At 38.5% G+C, this 23,210-nt stretch overlaps 1 protein-coding gene across 1 annotated transcript; it reads left to right on the top strand.

Moving 5' to 3' along the window:
• The first annotated feature begins 1,211 nt into the window (after window positions 1–1,211).
• LOC110864736 (beta-glucosidase 42) lies at window positions 1,212–6,983 on the top strand. Its single transcript, XM_022113861.2, has 13 exons — window positions 1,212–1,403; window positions 2,140–2,206; window positions 2,766–2,824; window positions 3,173–3,248; window positions 3,384–3,458; window positions 3,539–3,626; window positions 3,791–4,016; window positions 4,109–4,224; window positions 4,293–4,504; window positions 5,919–5,950; window positions 6,017–6,119; window positions 6,378–6,486; window positions 6,625–6,983. The coding sequence occupies exons 1-13, from the start codon at window positions 1,278–1,280 to the stop codon at window positions 6,818–6,820; spliced, it is 1,485 nt and encodes a 494-aa protein (XP_021969553.1). The 5' UTR covers window positions 1,212–1,277; the 3' UTR covers window positions 6,821–6,983.
• The last annotated feature ends 16,227 nt before the right edge of the window (window positions 6,984–23,210 follow it).

Below are 23,210 nucleotides of genomic sequence, written 5' to 3'. Positions count from 1 at the left end.
TAACGCCTATTTAAAAATGTGTAATGGTTAACGTCCCTTAATTTCCTTTCAATCATTGCTTTCCATTTTGTTTTTCCCTTCATTTGGCGTTATCTTAGAACTGTCCCCCACTCTTCATGTCCCTATAATGCCTAAAGGGGTAGTGTTAGGGGCGTTATCAAACTCCTTCACGCCCCTATGGCCTATTACGCATAACCTTATTGTTGAAACTTAATTTAAAAACATTTCCACATGAATCATGTTATTAGGTCTATTATAGTAACTCATTTTTTAAAAGATTTCCATATGAATCATGTTATCGGGTCTATTATTGTAACTCATTATACTCAGTAAATCCTACCAATAGCAACAGGGTCGACCCTGAGAATTCGTGTACCCTGTTCGAGCTCCAAAAAACGTGCCCTTAGACCTTAACGAAATTGGGTATTGGGCTCAATAAAAGTCTAAACCTAATGCCAATGGGCTAATAACTAATCTAAAGCATAAAAATAGTTTTGCAAGTGGGTCTATGTTGGTGTTTGTATAGGTATACACTATTAAAAAAGAATTTTGTATATATACATATTGGGTTTTTTTTTTCTAAAAATAGCGTGTCCTTCGAAATATCGGGCCATGGCCGGTAGTCCTCCCCACCCACCCCCAGGGCCGGCCCTGAATAACAAAGCAAAGATAGGGTCCGAGAAGGGTAAGATGTAGACAACCTTACCTCTACCCCATAGGAATAGAGAGACTGCTTCCAGTGAGACCCCCGGCTAGATAGTAGTTTTGCATTAAGCCTTGGACATAAGGCACATAACACTCAACAATCGGGACAAAGACCGATTAGTGCATGTACCCTTTTGTCTTTCGACTATCAATGCCACCAAATGATGCATGATTAACCGTCCGCTGCTTTTAACGTTATTTTCACGAAATTAGTAAAACAACATTAAAATTAGTGCAATTTCACTTTTGCACCCTGAGGGCCCACGCATATATAAATTATACGGCCGAATTGCCCATCTAGTTCACATAATTACAAATAAAATGACCAGATTGCGCTTCTTGTTAACAGAAAAAATGGATAAAATTAACATAGTGGACTAAAATCGCAACGATGAAATCCTTTTGAACTCACATACGAAAATAAAACTTTTAAACTAAACTGATAAAATGATTAAAACCATATACTAAAATTACATTTAACTCATAATTGTATGATGTATGTTATATCAAGTCAACACTCAACTCTTGTTCAGGAAGTTGTTGGTGACAGTGGAAGTTGAAGTGAATCAATCATGGAGAACGAAAGAAAGAGAATGATGGAGGAAGAATGGAACTCCATGATTCCACCTATTCATCAACTCTCTCCTGCTCATTTCCCGCCCAATTTCCTCTTTGGCGTCGCTACTTCTGCTTATCAGGTTCTCATTTCAGATTTTGAATCTACGCTTATCATCTAAATTCATGTTTAGTTAACTTCATACGCTTCTTCTTCATTGTTTTCCGATTGATGAAAGAAATCAAACGGTTCATCCTTGACTCTCGATTTCAGATTTCCTGAATCTATGAATGCTGAAATGCGGCATTGTTTACTTTTGAAATCGTTAGTTGATGATGTTCAGTTAATTTGAATCTTCTGTTTCGATTTTTTCAATTTTTATTTTATTTTATTATTATTTTTTTTTTGCAATGAAACGATTGATCCTTGAATCGCCGTTTCAGATTTAAATTTTGAAATGCAGTGCTGTTCGTTAATAGATGACATCTATATTCATGATTAGTTAACATGATAAGTTCATATGTTTCGATTTATTTTTATATTTCTGCAATGAAACGATTGATCCGCCGTTTCAGATTTCGGTTTTCCTGAATCTATGAATGCTGTACCATTTGATTTGAAATCGTCAACTGATAAACTTTGATTTGAACTGTTGCACTTATGTTTAGTTGAAATCATAACCTAAAAGGTGTTGATAATGCTTTTTAAAACCGGATCCTTGTTTTCTTGGAGCACAAACAAGTACAGGCGTTTCATACAGTAGTCGATAAACAAAGATATACTAACTATATAATTATTTGACCGAATGTTAGTCAAAGTACTGAAATGCTTTGGTAGTTAAGTTCAAGCATGTTCTCTCGTTTGTTGCTATATTGCAGGTTGAAGGAGCTGCTAATGAGGGTGGCAGGGGTCCTTGCATATGGGATGCTTTCACACACACACAAGGTTTATTGTATTGCTTGTTATAATATTCTTTTACATAGTTGTTAAAAGCCATCGCCTCTTGCGCCTAGGCCCAATTTCCTAGCGAGGCGAGGCAATTGCGCCTTAAGTCAAGGCGCTTTAATTCTCCAAGTGATGGTTCATGCGCAGGTTCCGGCGAGATTCCTAGATTCTTGAGGGTTTTCGGCCAAATTCTTGCAAGATTCTAGCTAAATTTCTACTTTTATCTAACGAAACTACTTTTCTACACTAATAAACTAGCATTTTATAACTTTTGGTATTAAATAGACGATATTAAATGTTATATAATAGCTTTATTTTATTTTATTTGAAGAATAGTATTAATTTTCTATTATATAAAAATATTTTATGTTTTTTTTGTTGTACGCTTTTTCTTTCTCAGGCCCGCGCTTTCTTTGCGCCTTGCGCCTAGGCCCCAGGCGAGGCCTATGCGCCTTGAGTGCGCTTAACGCGTTTAATAACTATGTTCTTTTATATATCATGACATTAACTGCTAAGGAATTTTACTTTGCTTTTTTTTTTTTCTCTCTTGGTCTACCAGGAAAGATAAAAGATGGGAAAAACGGAGATGTAGCAGTAGATCAATACCATCGTTACAAGGTTTTGTTTTTGTACAACATTCGCATTTATGGATTTGCATTCATTTAAGGAAAATTTGGCACCCCGAAAGCCGTAAGCCTACATAGGCTTTGTTTTTCTGATTTTCCTTTTTCCGGAAGAACTAATCATTCGTTTACCATGTAGTTACTTCAATAAGATGTGAAGTCAGTTTTTTTTTTTTTTTTTTTTTTTTTTTTTTTTTTTGTTGCTTACTATTGAAACACCATCTTCCTATGTTTACTTTGAGGGACCAACGACCATAGTATTTTTATATGCCAATGTATGATTATCAAATGATTTCCTTTGTGTCCGTTAGCTTATCCATATTATTTTTTTTTTGAAATACAGGAAGACGTTGACCTTATTGCCAAATTGGGTTTCAGTGCTTACCGATTTTCTATATCCTGGTCTCGTATCTATCCAGGTAATGCCTGTTGTTAAGATTATTACCAAAACAATTGGTTGCATCATAAATGCAGGTGTCTGTTTTACATATTTTGACATTTTTTTTGGTTTTGTGATGAAAGTGGATCCACTAAAAACTATATCTTTTTTACAGATGGGCTGGGAACCGAAGTCAACAACGAAGGGATCATGTATTACAATAATCTTATAAACTACCTTCTAGAAAAGGGTATGCACTAATAAAATTTGTTGCTTTTATCTTACATGAGGATTGAGTTGTTACCACTAAATTGCAATTATACATTGCAGGAATTGAGCCGTGTGTAACATTATACCATTGGGATATTCCATTGCATCTTGATGAGTCAATGGGAGGGTGGTTAAGTGACTCAGTGGTGTAAGTTTTCGCCTTTTGTCCTTTTGCCGCTATCTTGGTTATGCAACCTGTCACTTCAGTTTGTATGTTAATGATAATGGGAAGGACAGGTTAAACAGGTTAAAAGTTGTTTTTTTTTTTTAATATTATTCTTGTCTAATTTTAAGCATGTACCAAATGTACAGAAAGTATTTCGCTATCTATGCAGAAACTTGCTTTGCAAGTTTCGGTGATAGAGTGAAGAAGTGGATTACAATCAATGAGCCCCTTCAGACAGCAGTAAACGGATATTTTACCGGTGTATTTGCACCTGGAAGATGTGACCATCAGTCAGCTGAACCGTATTTGGCTGCCCATCACCAGCTTTTGGCCCATGCAGAAGCAGTTTCAATATATAGAAAAAAATTTAAGGTGGGCATTAATGTTTTTTTTTTTAAATCTTTTCTAGTTTATAAAATCGGTTAGTAATACTGTAATACGAATATTTATTATATTCAACACAGGATCTGCAAGGTGGAGAAATAGGATTGGTTGTTGATTGTGAATGGGCGGAGGCGTTAACTGATAAAGAAGAAGATAAAGCTGCGGCAGCAAGGCGTATTGATTTTCATCTAGGATGGTAGGTTGACTAATTATGCTTCATTTCTAAATACTTATTCGTGTTCTAAATTTTACTTTATTACTTAGGTACTTGGATCCGATATTTTTTGGAGAATATCCTAAATCTATGCAGGAGAGGGTTGGAGACAAGCTTCCGGTATTTTCCCAGAAAGATAAAGAATTAATAAGAAACTCACTGGATTTTGTTGGTTTAAATCATTATACATCAAGATTTGTGTCACATTGGACAAACAAAGCAGAAAATAATTATTATACAATACAAGAGGCAACAAGAATAGGTACACTACTTCCTTTTGTCCTTTATTTATTTTTATCATGCGTGCGACTATATATACATTCATACATACACATATACATACATACATACATATAAATATACGCGCACACACACATACACATATACGTGTGTGTGTGCAAAAATGAATAAATGTTTCATACACATGTGAAGAAATACGGAATCACCGCCAGGATGATTGGAACTGCTTTCTTTGAGAGGATGGAGAATCACACCTTGTTCTTCCTCTTGAACCTAGATCTGCAATGGATAAGAGAGAAAAATAGGGATGTAGAGACGGCCGGTAGAGGAAGAATCCTCTATTTCTAGCTACAAAAAGTATGTTTGCCCCATGTCTCTTGCCCTAATAATGAGGTGAAGACCTCCTTATATATAGGAGACATGGGTAACCATAACCTCAATGGGCCAGGCCCAGTTAGGGGTTGTCTCTACAAGCCCACAGCCTAGTGTAGTGTAAACTACAACGCGCTGGACTTCGCGGGTTAGTACACAATAATAAATAACATAATATAAAAAGCGATAAGTAACATAAATGTCCGGTCGTTCGGGTCGGGTTAAATACCATACCCCATCAAGTCCCCCAGTCTAGTGTTGCTCCCGCGTGCAAACGTGGGAGGAGCACCATACTTGTTAGGAGTGTTCGAAAGTGAAGATTGTGAGTTTTAGGCTTACCTGTAGCCCGGGTGCGGGAAAGTTGCTGGTCACGCTTGTTGTGTCTGTCTTTACATGTATATTCACAGTATATGTGTGTGTGTGTGCAAAAACGAATAAATGTTTCATACACATGTGAATATACTCAATTTTGTCCTTTATTTATTTTTTTTTATCAAAGGGGTCATATGTGTTCTTTTGTTCTTAAGCTTTATTATGGCTCTCTCTCTCTCTCTCTCTCTCTCTCTGTATATATATGTGCGTGTGTCTGCGCACGCACATGAATATATATAAGGTTGGATTAGCCCCTTTTGATAAAAATTATAAAAATATGCCTCCACAACTCGTTTTTCACCTTCATTTATTATTTATTATTTTTTGTTTTTGCAATCCGTATATTTTCAAGTTTCCGGGGGTCTCACTGGAAGCAGCCTCTCTATTCCCTGGGATAGAGGTAAGGCTTGCCTACATCCTACCCTCCCCAGACCCTATCAATAGCTTCACTATAGGTGGGATGATACTGGGTATGGTTGTTGTTGTTGTTGTTGCAATCCGTATATTTTCACAAGTTTTGACAAATGCAAGGCGATGTAAAAGTTGGTTTTTATAACAAATTTCACTGTGAAGGTATGTGAAATCCTTCACAATGAAGATTCATGTGTGTGTGTATATATATGATATCTGTATGTATATGTAACTGAATAATCATTGGAGGTTTACCATGGTCCTCCATTTTTGTCTTTCAGATGTATGGGAAAATGGAGCGATTGGTGAAAAGGTAATCTACTATATCTTCAATCATACAAAATATGTATATTTGTTTTTAATTCATATCTCATGGCAGGCAGCATCACCATGGCTGTATGTTGTTCCATGGGGTCTCCGGAAAGTTCTTAAGTACATAGCTCAAAAGTACAATAATCCGCCAATATACATTACTGAAAATGGTATGTCTTTAGTACTTCTAAATTAATTTACATTTTCTTGTAAACATGTGCACTCTAGTCCTTTTCCGAGGCTTCAAATCGACCAAATACTTGGGACACACACGTGCGTACATATAGAGGGATGTTCAATACAAAACCAAAAGGGATGTTCAATACAAAACCAAATTTAAGTAAAGAACTGAGATTATGTTTCACGCACTATGCACAAAATGCTTATGTAGTTCTCAGTGTTCTCTATTAAAAAAAATCGTTATACAGGCATGGACGATGAAGACAACGATGCATCTCCCCTACATGAAATGTTGGATGACAAACTGAGAGTTAATTACTATAAGGGATATCTCGCATCTGTTTCTCTGGCTATCAAGTGAGTTCCGCTATTTTAATGTTCGATTTATGATGAAGTTTCTTCTTTGATAGTGGAGAGGGCAATTTCCACCTATACAATTCATGTATACACAATATGTTACCTGTTCTTACACTATACAAAAATTTATTGTTGTAGGGAAGGAGTGGATGTTAAGGGATACTTTGCTTGGTCATTAGTGGATAATTTTGAGTGGGCTGATGGTTATACAAAGCGGTTCGGTTTGATATATGTTGACTACAAGAACGGTCTCACTCGTCATCCAAAATCGTCTGCATATTGGTTCTCGAAGTTCCTGAGAGGCGAAGACGGGGAAAATGGCAAAAAAGACTAACCGGAACATATAAACTATCATTTGTGATCCATTTTTTTTTATATAAACACAACCAAAATATGGTAGTTAAAGACAATGTCTCAAAGTTCATCGACTAATGTTGTACCTTAAGAAATGCATAAGGATTGTTTTCGAGTGGCCACAAGCCACGTAGTTGCTTGAATGTATGTGTTAAGCATTTTTAATGGTAGGATTGATTTGTAGATTAACGCGATGCGGTGTCTTTAGGATATATAGATGTTATCCTAACTTATATTTGTCAACCCTTAGTAGTAGATTACGTGTGGTTCCTTTAGAAGAGCGAGCGTGATGATTTGAGAACGTATTCCATGATGATACATGGTCGTGCAAGTATTAGGAAAGAATTTGCTGAATTAAACACATGCTTCGGGTAATGTTGTGTCGATTGTACTACTGAATTCATTGTGACTGCTCATGAAGTTCTTGGGACTGATATTGAATATGAGGTGTGATGGCGTCATCGTAGAAGGCAATGTTCGTAAGTCCTTGGTAGAGGAGAATCAATGCAGTTGAAATCAAATAGCGGTCAAGGGTTGCTATTTGAGATATAGGTTGTCACGGTGGGGTATGGGTGAGATATCGGTAATTTTAATATCATGTAGAATTTGTTTATACATACATAAAACATATATAATTTTAATAGGAGTAAATTACGTTTTTGGCCCATGTGGTTATAGCACTTTTACTATATTAGCCCAAAATAAGAATTTTTAACATATCTGCCCTCATGGTCTCTATAACTAACCATTTTGGCCCCTAAGTCTAGAGATCATGGGGGCAAAAATGGTTAGTTATAGAGACCATGGGGGCAGATATGTTAAAAATTCTTATTTTGGACTAATATAGTAAAAGTGACATAACGTCAAAAACGTAATTTACTCTTTTAATAGTAATATCAAAAGTCAAAACACAAAAATGCCAACATTTGAAGCATGGTCTGAAACTTTTATTTAGTTTGCTGTCTTTATTCTTAAGAGGTGGTTTTTGGGCATGAACAATAATTGAAGGGTTTCTTGGGTACATTATTTTACAAGCCCGCAACGATAAAAATATTTGAAAATGATGAAATAAGCTGTAGAACGTAGGTTGATTGATCTATGACATGTTGAGTTAAATAATCTAGCAATTGAGAATGCAAGTTGGTCTAAGTTGCTAAAACTGCCAAAACAACAGGCATCAAGAACAACTGTACCCAAACCAAAAGTTTATTAACCCAAAACGAAGATTTACAATACAGAATTCTACGCAACTGATCAACTGACACAAGACACTCAACACTCTACAGCAGATTATCAATGTGATAATCTGTAAATGACAAAAACAAGCACACTATTATGTGAATAAGAGAGATTCACATAAGAAACCCTAATCGCCAAAATAGAGAGAGAACAATAATACAAAGAATGATCAAGTTAGGTGTAACAGTACCCGGGTACACATATTTATAGTGACCCGGGTCTTTAACTAATATCCGGTAAACTCGGACAATGGTTATAACAACCAACCAGGTCTTCTGTCTTCTATCCTCTCTTCAGTCCAAGTAAGCCCAATTAATCCAAGCAGCCCAATAGTCCACATAGAAGTCCAATTGTGCTCCAACATGTCCAATTGCCCACTAAAATTAGAAAATAGAGACAAGTATTAAGTACAATAATTAAGTATTACCTTATAACAATAGAATTGTATTATAAAATGTAGATGCACATTTTAACACCCCCTCCCCACAATTCTATTAGTTAAGTGGTGCCGATGTTGTGGCGAAGGGTGGTGGCGGTGTTAGTGGTGGTGGCCGGTGGTGGCGCCGGTGTTAGGTGGCGGAGGGTGGCGACGGTGGTGGGTTGTGGTGGCGGTGGTCGGTGGTGTTTGGTGGTTGATAGTGGCGTTGGCAGTGGCGAAGTATAGTGGGTGCCCAGGGGTGCACCCGCCCACCCCAATGTTTCGGTTAGAAGTGTATAAGTTCTGATTTTTCGTCCGAAAATTTTAAAGATATATAAGATCCCCCCCCCCCCTATTATTTTTCCTGAATTGTATATCCTACATATTTATAAACTTTGTATATAAATGATTGGTAGTTTGGTAAATATACACTTTTTTTATTTGGAACTATTACTATTTGACCCGACTTGAATCGAATAGCCAACCCGACCCGACCCGAAACATAACGATAGGAAAAAAAAATTTGGGCCCCATCATTTTACGCCCCTCGATACTTTTGGTCAAGCTCCGCCACTGGGCGTTGGTGCCGATGTTCGATGGCGGACGGGGTGGTTGTGGGAACCGGTGGTCGATGGCGTAAGGTGGCGGCGGTGGGCGGTGGTGGCGGCGCCGGTGGTCGATGGCGTAAGGTGGCGGCGGTGGGTGGTGGTGGCTAGTGGTAGAGGTGGTGGGAGGTGTTGGTGATGAATGTGTGAGAGGGAATAGAATGGAAAAAAAAAACAAGGGGCGTGGATGAAATGAATTTGAGAGAATGGAATGCTATATGTAATAGGTGATTCCATTACCTTGATCAACCTAACACATTTTTCTCCATTCCCTCTAATAGTCCATTTCATTTCCTCTCTCATTCCTGCATACCAAACACTACCACAGTTCTAGTCTTTCTAGAGCCTAAGGGCAAGGTGAAAAAAAATCCGATAGCTTGAGAAAGAAAAAAATGCATTTAATTGAAAAACAAAATATATTATGTCATAAAAATAATATTTTCTGTGAATATATTTGTATAAGTTACATTTTAATTGATTAAAAAACTAGTAAATTTACTTGTCGCGCGTGTGGCGACGTCGAAAGGTATAGTAACTCGAACTAATACCGTTGAACGGGACATATTACATTTGATCTGACTCGTTCCCGAACAAAATTTACGTCAAAACATCGGCTTTCGTCATTATCGGTTCGAGTCGATATAGTACCGTCAATCAAAATAACAACCGAAAGAGATACACCATACAAAATATCCATACATATTTTACATCGATCGAAAACTTTACAAATGAATACCCAATTCAGTTCGTCATGGTATTGTTATCGTACCAACACTCATTATAATTTACGGTACCATAAAAACTACTCTATTCCGAATACAACTCCATTTTCAACAAATTTTATTCCGCCACGTAAAAAAACATAAAGCAAATACGGTACCAGTACCGATGTTTTTCAAACTGTATTCTCCACGAAAAAAATCAACTATACTTAACTCGTACGAAAACTAAAATAGGCTAAAAAATATTTTTAATAATAAAATATTATGATAAACAAACTCATATCTAATAACACATAAGCAAATGATTAGTTTTCATAAACAATTAAAACTCCGATGATACATTCTGGATACCATTTTATATTAGTTGTGTAAAACCATGCCAAATCTTCATAAGTTTTTTTTTTTCTTTTTTCTAGTGGCTCAAAAAAATCTCTATATTAAATTTTGATACTTTTAGTTATTATCTTTCATTCTATGTTCATATCTTAAACTTTAGAGAAAAAAAAAAGAAATATTCATGTTATGTGTGTGCAAATTATAAAAGATATAAATTAAAAAAAAAAGATGGCCCCACATGTTGTTACTATATGCAAATCAGCAAATGTCTATCATTTTTCTCTCTATATCAAGAGTGTGGGATATGGTGGGGCAGAGGTTTGGGGCATGGGTTGATACGTGGCTTAAGAGGGCTTTGCTGGGTTGACCCACATTGAAGATGGTATGGTGGGGCGGGGTTTGGGGCGTGGCCAGCCGAAACGGGTATTTTATATTTTTTAAAACAAAAAATTTAAATTTTTAATGCTTTTTAAATAAAGAAAATTACATAAAAAAATTCCTAGTGCTTATATTTTTTGACCCACATTGAAGATGGTATGGTGGGACGGGGTTTGGGGCGTGGCCAGCCGAAACGGGTATTTTATATTTTTTAAAACAAAAAATTTAAATTTTTTAATGCTTTTTAAATAAAGAAAATTACATAAAAAAATTCCTAGTGCTTATATTTTTTCTTTATCTATTCTCTCGTCTCCAACATTAGTTCTAACTCTTCACCTGATAGGTGATCAATGGGCTGGGCTAGAAATTTCATATCATCTCGTCTTTGTTTCAGGGCATCCCTAGGTTCTTTGCTCTTTCGAATTTCGGCCCTTTGTTGTTGGAATACGTTGAATGTATCTAACTTGCTTGCAATGTCATCCAACTGATCGCTGTATACTCCCCTACGGAGCCCGAACTCCCATTTGAAGGCGATGTCGTACCCGGTCTTAATTTTTACGATGCGTAACCCGCCATATCGGGCATATTGGAGTGTATTAAAAATGGAGGAGGGATTGGACGATTGGGTGGTGGGCTAGGATTTTCTTGGAATGCCCACGGGTTGTTCGGGTCAAAACCATGATTATGAGGATTCATTTTTCGTATTGTAGAATGAAAATAGAGATGATTATAGAAGAGGTGGAGTGTATTGTAGTTGGATGTGGTAAAAAAAGAATAGAAGTGTGAGATTTATAGTTAAAAAAGTAAATTTTTTTTACACATAGCTGTTGGCCAATGGCTAGCCCAACGGTTAGTTTGGTTTGGCCATTGAGAGCCCGCCATGTCATATTGATAGACCCGCCCCACGCCCGGTCTTAAACTCCCGCCCCTTGGGTCACGCACAAACCCAAGCCCACCCGAGATGATGGTTTGAGCGTTTTCAGCCAACCCCCACCCCAACCCTACCCCATACCCCATAGTCTAAGCTCTTGACATTTATACCCCATTTGGTGTACAACAAATACACTTATCAATCCAATAATATTTTTGTAATTAAATGATACATTATGGGTTTTGTATATACTGTAGCTAGTGATGTTATTTAATATATACTAAGTATTTAGTGGTTTATGGTGAAGAACCCTCATAACTCACAAGAGAGGCAATAGTAAAGAATTTGAAGCCCCACTGATACGTATACTATGGGGGTGTTTGGGATTCTTTTTCTCCTTCTCCTTCTCAGAAGGACTTTTCATAATCAAAAAGTCACAATTTGTAACTTCTCCTTTTCTTCTTTTTGAAGACAAAAAAAGCTTCAAAAAGAACTTATTTTCATAGTGTTTGGAATTCCTTTTCTCCTGACTTCTAAATAATGTTTGGATAGAAAAGTCCTTCTCAAAAGTCATTTTTGCTCTAAAAGAACTTTTAAAAAGTAAACCCAAACACCCAATATATATATTGGGTTATGTTTAATCTTTAACATGCAAAATATGTGAAATAGAAATAAAACAAAAAAGAAATTTTGTTAAAAAGAAATGGGTTAACTTGGAGAATATGTAAATATAAATAAATAAATAAATAAATATGGGTCAAAAGCCTGAGATTCAAACCATCTGTACACATTTTGTTCATCCATATTCTTATAACACCATCCGTATTCCTTAAAAAACGCCCCACAACGCCCTTTCTCAACCCCGGGGATGTTTTCTTTTGCCCAAATTGCTTTTGGCGTGCTTTTTTCCACACTCAGCTTCATTGCTTTTGTCTAATTACCTTTATCTTCCTTTTGTTTGTCCAATAAGATTTTTTGATGTTTTTTTATTTAATTTTATTACAAACATAATGCCTCACAATGCCCAGATCCCCACTACACCCATTTTAGAAAACGCCCTATAATGCCCCATTGTTGACTGGGCTGCCATATAACGCAAAACACCTAAAAGTAGGGGCATTACCACTACACATGGTCTAATGCAATTACCAACAACTGTGAACAATGGTTGGCTTGACCTTTTTTTGTCTTATTTGTCCTTTTATACGTTTGTATATTTTTACCCTTTAAGTTTTAGCATTGACACGTACAACCCCTTAATTTCAAAAAGACCTTGTAGTCGAGTTTTACGTGTTTATTTTTATGTACGTGTGGGTATAAAAATTCAAGTTGTTTTACGTTTCGACGTAATTTTTTTCCGGAACTGAGCCTGGTCAAATATAATACGTTTTCGTGTTTATTTTTATGTACGTTTTCGGTTGGTCCATATTATAACGTAAATTTTTTACGAAATGCCGCGACAACGCGCGGGACAATTTACTAGTTACAAACACAATCAACTAATGGGTCACTACATATATCCATAATTTATGTAATGAAACACATATCTTACCAATCCATTACAAGGTTCGCATCAATGTAGTTGGGCCTCAAGTGACAGCATAGAACTTTGCCTTTTACACAATATAGAATCACTTGATCTTTTTATTTAAAATAGGAACCTCAAAATTGACCCAGTACAATTATAGGGACATTTCATTTTTATGAAGTGCTAGTAGTCTGACTATAAGGTAGCGTTTGCTATGAATGAAAAGAAGGTGGAATGGAATGAATCATTCCGATGGAATAAAAAAAACTTGTTTGGTTATCATGTGGTAATGGAATAAGACATTCCACAAGGAATGTAAACCTTCCAAATATAACAATTTTCATTTCTTTGTAATGTGGTGTTTTTTTTCCATTCCTTCAAGGAATGGAACAAATATATTATTATTATTATTAATATTATTATTATTATTATTATTATTATTATTATTATTATTATTATTATTATTATTATTATTATTATTATTATTATTATTATTATTATTGTAACACCTCGAATTTTTGTGTCCAATGATGTGTTAACACGTGTCATTTGTTTACACGTGGCATCTATAATAAATAAAGGACTAATTTTGACAAACCTTGAAAGTATATAAATTCGAGGGTTATAAATGTCAACAAGGGTAAATATACTGTATAGTATCCCTAAATAATGCTTAAACCTTCAAACGAATAAATTATAAATCGTACAAAAACAAAACGCGAAAGAAAGTGAGAGATTACAAACTACAGGGGTTAACTGTGTCAACATGTTTAATAATACCTCTGAGTGACCCTTTAACGTTCCCAAGACTTTGTAACGGTATTATACCCTCACTAAAATAACATATATGAATTTCGCGAAGTTTCGATATGAAACGAGAAAGTTACGATCGAATTCGTAGAAGAAGGGTTAAAAGCGTCAACAGTGAAAGTTAAGGCTTTCCAATATAATTAATAAATAAACCGGGGACTTAATAATGCGGGTAATTAACACGAGGCCCCTATCGGTAAATAACCGAGGGCCAAACCGCAAAGTTACCCCTTCAAAACCGAAAGGTCAGGTGAATCATTACGAAAGATTTCGTTATTAATGGCCAGATTCAGTAATCATTACAAAAAGATTTAAAAATCCTGAAATCTTAACCTTAGGCGACCCGCGTGAAGTTTAAGCATTAGTTGAGGCGGGCCGCGAGCCTCTTAAATAACGCGTCTGTTATATGGACTTTAGGCGACCCGCGTAAAAGAAGCATGGAATGTCCATGCGGGCCGCGTAAAGTGCCCAGATGCAGAATGTAGTCGCCGATGCATTGAGCAGGAAAGAAAGGGTAAAACCCATTCGAATCAATGCCAAGAGCATTGAAGTTAAAAATAATTTGATTGAAAGGATTTTGGCTGCACAGCGAAAGGCTGTGTTGGAAGCTAATTATCCTAATGAAAAGCTGGGAGTAACTGAAGAGCAGTTGACTCTTAGCAAGGATGGAATTCTTAGACTGAACGGACGTATATGGGTTCCGATATATGGAGGACTACGAGATGTTGTTCTCCAGGAAGCCCATAGTTCCAAATACTCAGTCCATCCGGGTGCTGATAAAATGTACCAAGACTTAAAGGCAAATTATTGGTGGATAGGCTTGAAAAAGTCTGTAGCCGCCCATGTAGCAAAGTGCTTGACTTGTGCTCAAGTCAAAGCCGAGCACCAAAAGCCGTCGGGCTTGCTACAACAGCCTGAACTTCCCGAGTGGAAGTGGGAATGCGTAACTATGGACTTCATAACCAAGTTACCCAGAACCAGGAAAGGAAACGATACAATATGGGTCATAGTTGATAGGCTGACTAAATCAGCTCACTTCCTACCCATCAAGGAGACGTATAGCTCCGATATGTTAGCCCAACTTTATGTTGATAAGATTGTAGCCTTACACGGCATACCTGTGTCTATTATCTCAGACAGGGATACTAGATACACATCTCATTTCTGGAAAAGTTTCCAGCAATCTTTGGGCACGCGTTTAAATTTTAGTACGGCTTACCATCCGCAGACGGACGGTCAAAGTGAGCGTACTATCCAAACGCTAGAAGACATGCTTCGTGCATGTGCGATCGATTTAGGTGGTAACTGGGATAAAAACCTACCCCTGATCGAATTCTCCTACAATAATAGCTACCACACCAGCATAAAGGCTGCGCCTTTCGAGGCATTATATGGTAGGAAATGCAGATCGCCTGTTTGTTGGGCGGAAGTAGGAGAGGTCCAATTATCGGGACCAGAGATTGTTTTCCAGACGACGGACAAGATTGTCCAGATCCAGGAACGTCTCAAGGCTGCCCGCGATAGGCAGAAGAGCTACGCTGATCCAAAGCGTAAGGATTTTCACTTCGAAGTGGGTGAAAAGGTATTACTTAAGGTGTCACCCTGGAAGGGGGTGATGCGCTTCGGCAAGAAGGGCAAGCTGAGTCCGAGATACATAGGACCTTTTGAGGTCATTGAACGAGTCGGATCAGTTGCCTATAAACTAAACTTGCCTGAAGAGCTCAATGGAATTCACAATGTGTTCCACATCTGCAATCTCAAGAAGTGCTTCGCCGACGAATCGTTGGTGATTCCACACACAGATGTGCATATAGATGAGAGCTTAAAGTTCATAGAAAAACCCTTGTCGATTGAAGATCGACAGGTGAAGAAGCTTCGCAGAAAGCACGTACCAATTGTAAAAGTCAAATGGGATGCTCGTAGAGGTCCTGAATATACGTGGGAAGTCGAAGCTACAATGAAAGAAAAATACCCCTATTTATTTGAGTAAATCTCGGGTCGAGATTTATTTTAAGGGGGTGAGGATGTAACACCTCGAATTTTTGTGTCCAATGATGTGTTAACACGTGTCATTTGTTTACACGTGGCATCTATAATAAATAAAGGACTAATTTTGACAAACCTTGAAAGTATATAAATTCGAGGGTTATAAATGTCAACAAGGGTAAATATACTGTATAGTATCCCTAAATAATGCTTAAACCTTCAAACGAATAAATTATAGATCGTACAAAAACAAAACGCGAAAGAAAGTGAGAGATTACAAACTACAGGGGTTAACTGTGTCAACATGTTTAATAATACCTCTGAGTGACCCTTTAACGTTCCCAAGACTTTGTAACGGTATTATACCCTCACTAAAATAACATATATGAATTTCGCGAAGTTTCGATATGAAACGAGAAAGTTACGATCGAATTCGTAGAAGAAGGGTTAAAAGCGTCAACAGTGAAAGTTAAGGCTTTCCAATATAATTAATAAATAAACCGGGACTTAATAATGCGGGTAATTAACACGAGGCCCCTATCGGTAAATAACCGAGGGCCAAACCGCAAAGTTACCCCTTCAAAACCGAAAGGTCAGGTGAATCATTACGAAAGATTTCGTTATTAATGGCCAGATTCAGTAATCATTACAAAAAGATTTAAAAATCCTGAAATCTTAACCTTAGGCGACCCGCGTGAAGTTTAAGCATTAGTTGAGGCGGGCCGCGAGCCTCTTAAATAACGCGTCTGTTATATGGACTTTAGGCGACCCGCGTAAAAGAAGCATGGAATGTCCATGCGGGCCGCGTAAAGTGCCCAGATGCAGAAACTTTGTAGTTTCTTGACTTTTGGAGCTTGTGAACGATCATGCACATAATTATGGGGCATGGGCACCCTATACTCGACCCATAACACTTAGGGGACACCTACCATCACCTCTGGTCTGATTGTAAGAGTTGTAATGATCAAAGATGCTTGGCATTGGCTATAAATAGCCACCTTAAGCTCATATCATTCACACAACTCAAACAACTTCCATCTGATTATTCTAAGTGCTCCCAAGTGTTCTTCTCTGCTCCATATTCAAGTCTTAACTTCTGTAAGTTGCCTTGATCATTCATACTTCAGTTCATGCTTAGTATTTAGCTAAAAACCAAACCGTCGTAAGTACGGTTTGACTTTAAAATAACTCAGTGATGGTTCAGTCTTATGACGAACCAAAAGTAGTTTTGAGTTGGTATTTATGTGGGTATTAAACCTCTAAAATGGTTCCCCCTGATCACCACTCTAACTATGTCAATGATCGAGTCAAACGTGCGGTTAAAAAGTCAACAGAAAGCTATTTTGGCGATTTATGCATAATCTGTAATATATATGTTATGGAACCTGTTTTGACAATCATAAAACATGATAATAAGTATATAAACTTGTTTGCGCTCGTTTGAATCGATCATTTACTATATAGAACCGGTTCGGAGCCGAATGTCGCAAAAGTTTGACTTTTGCTTTGACTTCAGTTCTGACCCGTTTTAGTAAGGTATAAATATACCTTAGGACTCTCTTAGGACCAGGTCACATGTTGGTATAAGCCTCTGTGGTCGGTTCATGAGTTACCCGAGTCTTTTACGTATTTCCGTCATTCGCCTAAAAGTTGACCGTAACGGCCTTTTAAAATTAAAACGAGTATTTCGGACACGTGAACGGACCAAAACCTTGCTTGTTAAATTATAAGAATGTCCCTAAAGTTTCACGTCAATCCGAGGTCTAGAATGAGAGTTATGCTAAAAGGCGCACTTTTAAGAAAGTTTTGTATTTAACGGCGCAATTAGCATAACGCCCATCTAACCCAAGTTTTCATCACCAAAACTTTTACCCACTGTGGTAAAATAATATTTTGGGAATTTTAAAGATTTTTAATAATTTTTACCTTGCTCATAACCTGCGGTTATGGCTACGGTTCGGTAAATACCGAATATGCCCTTTTTGGCCAAAACGGGAGTTCTACAAGGTCTTTTGACCCGATTCCAGTTGCTACTGGTTTTAAATAATAAATAAAGTATTTTAAGCTTTATAAGCTGTTCGGAAACTCAGATTTCCTGTAGAACTCGAAAAGTCCTTTTTAAAGTCTTTAAAATGACCGAAAAGCCCCTACGGGGCATAATATAAACTTAAACTCGTTACGGGCATTACGGAAGGTATCCTACTGATACCAAAATACTTTTAAGGCATATTGACTTAGGAAATAAGCGTACGACTCTTATGGTTAACCGTTTCGCCTATTTGCGCACACGGTACGGCTCATGGAACTAGTTTTCGTGCAATAGCCGATACGGGTCAAATTATACTATTTGAACCCCAAAATCCAGAGTATGAACCATTGACCCATATAAAAACAAGTCTCTGAACTTGTTGGGTCCAAATCATACTCCATTCTCGGTTTTCGCCTTTTCGTGCGAATTAACCATATCTATATATCGGAATCAACCGGTTTAAGCTACGGCTAATACAAGGACCGTTAGGATTCTAAGAGGTTAATTAAAACCTTCGTTCCAGATTAGGAGCCCCAGTAAAAGCTATCGGTGACTTGATCTAAATTAAGGATTAATACTTGCAAAGGTAAATACTTTTGGCTTATTTCCCCTATATGGGCTTGGGTTACGGTATATTAATACCGCTTGATTGAGCATTATATAATTCCATCGCTTAGGTGGTTAATTGATTAAATATGATCGGCTCATTTAAACAGTTTTGTTGCTTATAAGCCTTTGGGGGGTTTAATGACCGTTGTCCCGGATATCCTCGGCATCATTTTACGAAATGGCCACGACCATCGACATCCCGGTGTAGGCGTACACCCGGTAAAAAGTGTCGACATTAAAACTAAAAGACGTAGCCGTTGGTTTCTGTACTACGGTTTTACGCGAACGTGGTGTGTCTATAAATCTTTAACCCGGCACGACCCGGGCTACTGAACGCATAAAAGAACATGTAAAACGTTCACAAGATCATTATGAATTTTCCCAAGTTATAAAAGAGTTTGTGCCTTGTGCATTCAAATCAATTTTGATAAACATTTTCAAATGTGTCAGTTGAATGTATTTACCAGTGTAAACTGACGTATTTTCCCCAAAAAGATTAAGTGCAGGTACCTAAACGTAATTGGCTGGTATTAGCTCCCTAGCGTCGGGATAAGCCTCGCAAGCTTGATTGCAGTATCTAATGGAACAATACTTTACCTTTATTTACGATCCACTGTGGATATTCAACTCTGTAATACATTGATATTATGATCAGAGGTTGAAATTTATATATTATTCTTATGCTTCCGCTGTGCATTAAATAATTGTGTGGTTTGACTATATTGTTGCCAACATCGTCACGGTAATCCCCCACCGGGCCCACCGGTGAGACACGTGGAAATCGGGGTGTGACAGGTTGGTATCAGAGCCAACATTGAGTGAATTAAACACTATCCTATTGTGTTTAATCTCAATGACACAATTGCACATACTTGAGTCTAGACAAGAACTTAGGACAAATTCGGATTGATACTCCTTTTTTGTTTTTTTTGTTTTTTTTTTTTTTCGATTTGATTTTTAATAAGTTTTGGAGCAGGAAAATGCCACCCGTTATATTCCGAGGAAGAGGAAGGGGACGTAGAGGCCGAGGAGAAATCGTGACACATCACGACCAAGAAGCTGGACCATCTGGTACAAGACATCCTTCGATGACAAGAAGCGAAGAGCCACAGAGACGAAGAGATCTTTACGAACCAGCGAGGCATTCCACTTCGCACAGCTCGACGCCATCCTACCGGCACTCCTTTGGGCCAAATTCAGAAAATGATCCCAATAACCCACAACCTTCCTTCATACCTCTGCAACGTTCGGTATCGCACCGAAACTACGACGACCCTAGTCCATACTACGTAGCTCAGTTTAATCCGGCTGACTACATACAGGAACCTTCAGGTTTTGTTCCACTAGGGCCACAAGACCATTTTTCTGAAGATCCCATGGAGGAAGATGAGGATCCAACTGAACCAGCTCGTGGTACGCCCACGCATCCGATAGAAGTATCTGATGGATCTTCATATCATGGTCCGCAGTATCAAGGCCCAGACAGCTTTATGGCCTTGTTTGACCGACATGAGTGGTACAACACACCATCTCATCAGACATCGCAACCGAGACATCCACAGGATCCCTCTGAGGATTCACGCTTTGAGGCAGTTACGCCACCACCTCCGCCACCGGCACAACCAGTAATACCTGATCCGCCGAGGCGTAGGAGGACCAATGCTCGTATGTCTACACGAGGAGGAGGGGGTAACCACTTCAGCACTCCTCGACATTCTAGTAGTAGCCACTATCCGCCACTACATGAAGAAGGACCTTCAAGTCCTATACAGGAGGCGAACTCCGCACCTACCGCACGAAATTCGCCACCATTTGGGTATGACCAACCCATACCAGCTTACACAGGTCCAACGGCTTACAACCCGTTTGAACCGTCACAAGCACAATACAACTACGGCTATGAGCGCGACCCATATGTGGTGTCGGCTAGATATAATGCGCGCTACCCTGACGGAGCACATGGAAACATGGGACCACCGGACTACTCAGCTCATGGGTATCCAATACCTCCCAGACCTCCAGTTCTGCATCAAGCGCCGCAACCACGTTTTTCTCCTCCTGAACAGGAAGAAATACTCCATCGACTAGATCGTGTGGAGAGAGAGTTCGAGGAAGAGAAGAAAAGCCACCGAGGATTTCTCAAGGGCTTGGCGAACCTACTAAAGGGCAAAAAGAAGAAACGTGACCACTAGCCCTTAATAGTAGTACTACTGTAATTTCTACTTTGAAATAAGTCCCTGCGTGGACAACTTATCGTATTTCAGTCCCTACGTGGACTTATATTTAGTCCTTGCATGGACACCTACCTTGTATTAGTCCCTGCGTGGACTTGTCACTTATTTTAAAACCTCTATGGAGGTATGTATTATTTGAAAGACCCGTTTAAGGCAATATGTAATTGTATTTGAGATTTTGGAATGTATGTTATGAGTTTTGTTTTAATATATATAAAAATAAATCAAAACCATTCCTTTTACATTGATCTGCCTAAATAAAGAATCTTAAGGGGGTGAAACCTAGCTTGGGGTCTTTTAAGATCAGTCAAGATGGTACGACCTAGCTGAAAAGATTCTGATTCCCTGTTAACCTCTGTACGCATGTTAACATTCATGGCAGATGTGATTCGTTATAATCACGCACGTCATTCCTATACAATAATCCTTTAAGGATTTCAAAACCCAACTAAATGATTTATAAATCGCGGGTTAAATCACCAATGAAGGTGATCAATATTAAAACATCCATTAGTGATGCAGTGCCTACGGGCCAGAACTATGAAGACATCCATTAGTGATGCAATGCCTACGGGCCAGTATTATAAAACATCCATTAGTGATGCAGTGCCTACGGGCCAGAATTATTAAAACATCCATTAGTGATGTATTGCCTACGGGCCAATATTATTAAAACATCCATTAGTGATGTAGTGCCTACGGGCCAACCATATTAAGACATCCATTAGAGGTGTAGTGCCTATGGGCCATAATAATTGTCTTATAAAGACAAAAGGCAGTGGTAGTCTATGACTCTCTGTCAGAAAGAGATAAAAGAACTACGGTTCAACTCTCTATGCCTTTGATTCTCTGAAATCTCGGCTAATATTATAAAACATCATCATGATTAGGCTTTATGCCGCCAGTACTATTTATATAGTTAATATAGGATATATTCAAATCCTAATATTTACTGTAATGAGATAATAAGTTAACCAAATATGGTCTCTGTACCATGGTTGACAAATTGTCATAAAAGACAATCACATAATAATCTCCAAAATTAAAATTTTGTTATCTTCTGTAACAGATTCAAGTTACAATGGCGGATCCCAATGGAGAGAACAGCCACACGAATGAAGATGACTATGACAATGCGTCAGTACATTTGACAGGCGCACAACTAAAGGCTCTGATCAACAATGCTGTCCAGGCAGCTATTGATCGTCAAAATACTGAGTCTCAAGGCAGATCTGTGTCAAAACCACCCTCTAAACCAAAGACACACTCCAAACCACCCTCTGAACCCAAGAAAGATGACGACAAGCATTCGTCCACTGAGCACAGCGTTCACCGCGATAGAGAATATACTGATGCGTCCAGTGCTAAGGGTTGCACCTACAAATACTTTGTATCATGTAAGCCCCGTGAATTTACAGGGGAGAAAGGTGCGGTTGATTGTATCACCTGGCTGGACGAGATGGACACGATTGTGGACATCAGCGGGTGCGCTGAGAGGGACGTGGTTAAGTTTGTGTCCCAGTCATTCAAGGGCGAGGCCCTGGCATGGTGGAGAGCTCTGGTGCAGGCTTCAGGTAAGTCTGCCTTGTACAAAATGACATGGGGGGAGTTTATTACCCTCATAAAAGAGAACTACTGCCCTCAGCACGAGGTTGAGAAGATTGAGGCAGATTTTGTCTCACTAGTGATGACAAACCTGGATTGTCAAGCTTATCTGACAAGCTTTAACACTATGTCACGCCTGGTGCCATATCTTGTGACACCAGAACCACGAAGAATTGCCCGATTCATTGGGGGCTTAGAGCCGGCGATCAAGGCCAGCGTAAAGGCCTCTAGGCCGACGACCTTCAGGTCAGTTACTGACCTCTCCTTGTCTCTTACACTTGATGCTGTCCGTCTGAGGGCACAAAGGAGCAAGGAGGCTGAAAAGCGAAAGCGTGAGGATGAAACCTCACGAAAATCTGGGAAAAAGCACCGTGGAAACGGTGAAGGCAAGAGAGGGTCGGAGGCAAAGAAGGAGGGGCAAGCTGATGGAAGACCTTACTGCAAGGTCTGCAAGAAACCTCACTCCGGGAAGTGTAGGTTTGCGTCTGGTTCTCAGTCGCAACAAAGGACTCCACCCTGTGGGCTATGCAAGTCCAAGGAGCATAAGACAGTGGAGTGCAAAAAGATAAAGGATGCAACCTGCTTTAATTGTAATGAAAAGGGGCACATAAAGAGTAATTGCCCGAAGTATGCCAAGAAGGCAGAAGAGACTAAGAAGACAAATGCGAGAGTTTTTCGCTTGGATGCAAAGGAAGCGGTCAAGGACGACAATGTGCTTACAGGTACTTTTCTCGTAAATAATATATTTGCAAGAGTACTGTTCGATTCTGGCGCTGACAAGTCCTTTGTAGACCAGAAATTTTGCCAACTACTAAATATGCCAATCAAAACCCTTTGACGTAAAATACGAAGTAGAGTTGGCAGACGGCACGATAGAAACCGTCTCTACCATTCTAGAAGGATGTGAAATATCCATTAGGAACCATTCTTTTCCTTTATCTCTACTTCCTTTCAAACTTGCGGGTTTTGACATCGTGCTAGGCATGGACTGGTTATCCCA

The sequence above is a fragment of the Helianthus annuus genome, chromosome 6 (assembly GCF_002127325.2).
Source record: "Helianthus annuus cultivar XRQ/B chromosome 6, HanXRQr2.0-SUNRISE, whole genome shotgun sequence".
Classification (NCBI taxonomy): domain Eukaryota; kingdom Viridiplantae; phylum Streptophyta; class Magnoliopsida; order Asterales; family Asteraceae; genus Helianthus; species Helianthus annuus.
This window is presented reverse-complemented; position numbering and strand designations above follow the sequence as displayed.

Excerpts from the sequence above, each read along its gene's own strand:
- LOC110864736 (XM_022113861.2), top strand. The coding sequence starts at position 1,278 with ATGGAGAACGAAAGAAAGAGAATGATGGAGGAAGAATGGAACTCCATG. Across the intron at positions 2,207-2,765 it reads TGCTTTCACACACACACAAG|GAAAGATAAAAGATGGGAAA; the intron begins GTTTATTGTATT and ends TTGGTCTACCAG. Across the intron at positions 4,017-4,108 it reads TATATAGAAAAAAATTTAAG|GATCTGCAAGGTGGAGAAAT; the intron begins GTGGGCATTAAT and ends TATTCAACACAG.